A 4,247-nucleotide genomic window follows, 5' to 3' on the forward strand; every position below is an offset into this window, starting at 1 on the left:
AGCCCGGGGTGCTGCCGAGGGCACCGGTGCTGCCCCGAGGTCACGTTATCGCTTGGCACCGGGGGGTGGGTGCGTGTTTATCCTGGGCTCAGCTGCAAGAGGGCTGGGTGAGCTCCGTGCCGCTCCAGCGCAGGGGCTGGTGCAAGCAGAGAGCCAGGAGCGTGGGTACAGCAGCGATGTGCTGGTGGTGGAGCAGTGAGTTATTGCCTGCAGCAGCAGGCGCAGGAGCTGGGCGGTCACAGGCACCTGATACCTCACCCAGGGGCTGTGCAATGCCAAAGCGCTGCTAAAAGTCACCCCGTGTGTGACAGCGCTTCTAAGTGGGTCACCCAGCACCTTGGCTGCCTCTACTGGAGCTCCTGGGAGCAGGAGACTCTCCCCCACCACAGTGGGGCTCTGGAGGCGGGGAGCAGACCCGGTCCTGCCTGTACCGTCCCGTCACCCCCCTCCCCGACGGGGGACGGGGTGCAGCCGCTGCAGCAACCATGCGGGTGCTTTGACATTGCAGCAAGGGAGGAGACAAGGGCTGCAAGGAGCCTCCGGGCACACACCAGCCCCCAGCTGCGTTTGGCTGCAGGAGGGGGAGGAAAAGTATCTGCACATGTGATAGATGAGCTTGGGGGGGGGAGAGTGCAACCGGGGGGGTTCCTGTGTGGGTTGAGTGATGGCATTCCGAGAGCATTTCTCCCTAGCAGGTGAATTAGCTCAGGGATGTTGCAGGTGATGGAGTCCCTGTAGTGGGAAGAGCAAAGTCATACGTGGAGGAGGCTTTTGCCTGGAGGTTTTCAAAGATCCGTTGTTTTATTTCCTAGTGCTGGGCTTTGACAAACTTCCTCTGTGGGGTATCATCCTAATTTCGGCGGGGAGTGCTGTTGTCTGTGCTCTCGTCGTCTGGTTCCTTGTATGTCCGAGAATGAAGAAGAAAATCGAACGTAAGTAACTCCTCTCTCTGCAGTCCCCTGGGAAGGGCACGCTCGGACTAACCAACTTCTTTTGCCAGCGGGAGATCTCATTAGCTGCAGGGCTGTTATTAGCAGGGGCTCCTCAGCTTCGGTTATCGCTTAAGCTGCTCTGCAAACCCTGAGTCACTGGGGCACATCTCATGGAGCTGGGCCCTGCTGCTCCCTGAGACCCTTCACAGGAGCTGTTGTGCTGGTACCTGGCAGCTGCTTCTCTCCTCGAACTGTGCAGGGTGGCAGCAGGGACTAAAGAGCTTGATTGCCCTTTAATAGAGGAAAGGAGAAGGCAGGAGACAACCTGCCTGCTAACCAGTGTAACCTTTAGTCCTCCCTGTACCTGCTGATCAATCTTTGGCCTGGCAGATGCAGATCACAAGTTTAAAGCTGTGTAAGCTGACGAAATCCTTTCCCTGGAGCAAAAACATCTATTGAAAGGCATCCAAAAGAGCAGTCAGTCCCCGGCTCTGCCTCCTGGAAGCGCCAGCAGCTCTCCTGGAGTCGTGTGTGGTCTTGCATTATAAATGTCATGTGCAGGCTGGGGGCCCCGAGGTGCTGGAGGTGAGGGATAACCACTGTCCTTGTCAGACTGGTGTAACTGGGCTGTGACTAACAGCTTTATGGCCGCTCTTGACAATCTTCCAGCTATTTGAGCTTCGGCTTAACTGCAAGGAGAGCATCGCTGCAGGGGCTTGATGCCAGGGTGAGGGGCTGGAGGCCGCAGCCCGGCCCTTGCCGCGAGCAAGCTCTCCGGGAACGGGTCATGTTTGTGACCAGGAGGTGGTTTTTGTTGTTGTACGAAGGAGCTGACCTCATGTTTTCACCTGGAGAAAAACATGCTTTTCCCAGTAGAGGGGGAGGAACAGCCTCCGTTTCCAGGGCTTGGTGCTGGAGTTTGGCTTTTCCAGTGGGACAGGAAACCAGGCTGCCCTCGGGAGGTGGGGACTGGCTCCTGTTTGGGTTTGTCACCCACCAGTGGGAGCTGGAGAGGAGCCCGGGCTGGCTGGAGCTGACGGGCTGGTAGAGCCAGGTTCTCCTGGGTACCTTCCCATTGGCTCCAGGGGTTGCAGCTGCCCCAGGAGCAGGTCCAGAGCATCCCACGGCTGCCGGGAACAGGGGATGAGACAAACATGCCCCAGAGAGGAGCCTCTGCCATAGGAAAAATGGGCATAAAAGCCCCATAATGGTGCTCACCACACCCCGTGTGGGTGGTGGGGGTCTATAAATAGGAGATGAGTTGGCTTCTGACTGTTTGGCTGCTGTGCCCGGGCCAAGGTGCGACTGCCCAACAGCTTCCAAAGTTCAGGATGGGGGGGAAGCTGTAAATTGTGTTTAGGCACCATAAATGTCTGTGGCAAAGGCCATGGGCTGGCTCCTGGCCTTGGGTGCAGTGATGGGAAGGGGTTTGATGGCATCTGCCTCCCTTCACAGGAGAAATCAAGTCAAGTCCTTCTGAGAGCCCCTTGATGGAGAAGAACATCAGCCCCAAGGAGGAGCAGGAGGAGCCCAAGGTGCCCCTGGGCGATGCCAAGAGCCCTGTTGCTGATGCGGGGTTGGCTGCGCCCCAGCGGGCCCCGGTGGAGGAGAGGACAGTGTCCTTCAACCTGGGGGACCTGGAGGAGGCCCCGGAGCAGGAGCAGCTCCCCAGCCTTGATCTGAAGGAAACCAGCATCGACAGTGGTGAGAGCTGAGGGGCGCCATGGGAGTGCTGGGTGGTCTCCCCCAATCCCAGGCTGCTCATCCCAGGCCGTGTCCCTTGTCAGGAACCGTGCGGCTGCCCAACGGGAACCTCGTCCAGTTCAACCAGGCCGTGGGCCACCAGCTGAGCTCCAGCGGGCAGTACCAGTACCACACCGTGCACAAGGACTCGGGCCTCTACAAGGAGCTGCTGCATAAGCTGCACTTGGCCAAGATGGGGGACTGCATGGGGGACTCGGGGGACAAGCCGCTGCGGCGCAATAACAGCTACACCTCCTACACCATGGCCATCTGCGGCATGCCCCTGGACTCGCTCCGCGTCAGGGACAGTGAGGACATGGAGAAGCTGACGTGGCCCGTGGCGGACACCAAGAAGAGGGTTCGCATGGACAGCTACACCAGCTACTGCAACGCGGTGGCTGATGCCCACCCGGCTGGCGACGTGGACCTGAACCCGGCCCAGGCGGAGATGGGGATCACCCAGCAGCGGCCCCCTGGAGGAATGGCAGGACGAGGACAAGCCTGAGGTGTCCCTGCTCTTCCAGTTCCTGCAGATCCTCACAGCCTGCTTCGGCTCCTTCGCTCACGGTGGCAACGATGTCAGGTCAGTTGGGGCAGCGGGGTTGCTGGTGCCCTTCTTGCCCTGAGCTTCTGGCCCTCTAGACCAGATGTCCTTTCCCTTCCAGCAATGCCATAGGGCCTCTGGTCGCACTCTACCTGGTCTATCGGGAGTCTACCGGGACGGGCGATGTGGCTACTACGGTGGCAACTCCCATCTGGTTGTTGCTCTACGGGGGTGCGGGGATTTGCATCGGCTTGTGGGTCTGGGGAAGGAGAGTCATCCAGACAATGGGGAAGGACCTGACACCCATCACACCATCAAGGTAAGGCCTTGCTGTGGGGCAAGGGGGAGGCTTCAGGCAGCCCTGGAGCTGCATCCTGCTCCTGGAGCCCATCTCCCTTCTCTCTTGGGGGTGTCACTGCTCAGATGGTGGAGTCGGAGTGAGGGTGGCCCTGTAACAACCCCTCTGCACCTCTTGGTGAGGGTCTGGAGAGCCAAGTGAGGAGCTGCCCCTGCTGGGTGCTGGGCAGCGAGGGTTGGCCGATGCCCTGGTTCTCATGCGCTTTGTGTCTTTGCAGTGGCTTCAGCATCGAGCTGGCATCTGCCCTGACGGTGGTGATTGCCTCCAATGTTGGCCTCCCCATCAGCACAAACCACTGCAAGGTAGGTGGGGGCCGGTGTCAGCTGGGTGCAAGCTCAGCTTTCCCCACAGCCTGGCACTGACAAGGCTGAGCTCTGGGGGTTTTTTCAGGTAGATGTAAACCCAAATCAGCACAACCCACTGCAAGGTAGGTGGGGGCCGGTGTCAGCTGGGTGCAAGCTCAGCTTTCCCCACAGCCTGGCACTGACAAGGCTGAGCTCTGGGGGAGGTCCTGGACCTGGCTGCCCTTCAGCTCCCAGCTCTGCCATTTGCATCTCAATGTGGGGTGGCTGTGGCTGCCCAGGGCTGGAAGGGGGACACTTGCGGAGGTGATGGAAGGACAAAACCCCTTTCATGGAGCCCTGGGCTCTGCCAAGTGGCCGTGGGAACT

At 59.7% G+C, this 4,247-nt stretch overlaps 1 protein-coding gene across 1 annotated transcript in view; it reads left to right on the forward strand.

Moving 5' to 3' along the window:
• Window positions 1-4,247, forward strand: part of SLC20A1 (solute carrier family 20 (phosphate transporter), member 1) — a 7,350-nt gene that overhangs the window by 2,800 nt on the left and 303 nt on the right. Inside the window, 6 exon segments of the mRNA XM_010011726.1 lie at window positions 813-932; window positions 2,388-2,636; window positions 2,720-3,134; window positions 3,136-3,258; window positions 3,341-3,538; window positions 3,795-3,879. Of these exon segments, the coding sequence (XP_010010028.1) occupies window positions 813-932; window positions 2,388-2,636; window positions 2,720-3,134; window positions 3,136-3,258; window positions 3,341-3,538; window positions 3,795-3,879 (1,190 nt within the window).

The sequence above is a fragment of the Nestor notabilis genome, unplaced genomic scaffold (genome assembly GCF_000696875.1).
Source record: "Nestor notabilis isolate BGI_N333 unplaced genomic scaffold, ASM69687v1 scaffold21293, whole genome shotgun sequence".
In the NCBI taxonomy this organism is placed as follows: Eukaryota; Metazoa; Chordata; class Aves; order Psittaciformes; family Psittacidae; genus Nestor; species Nestor notabilis.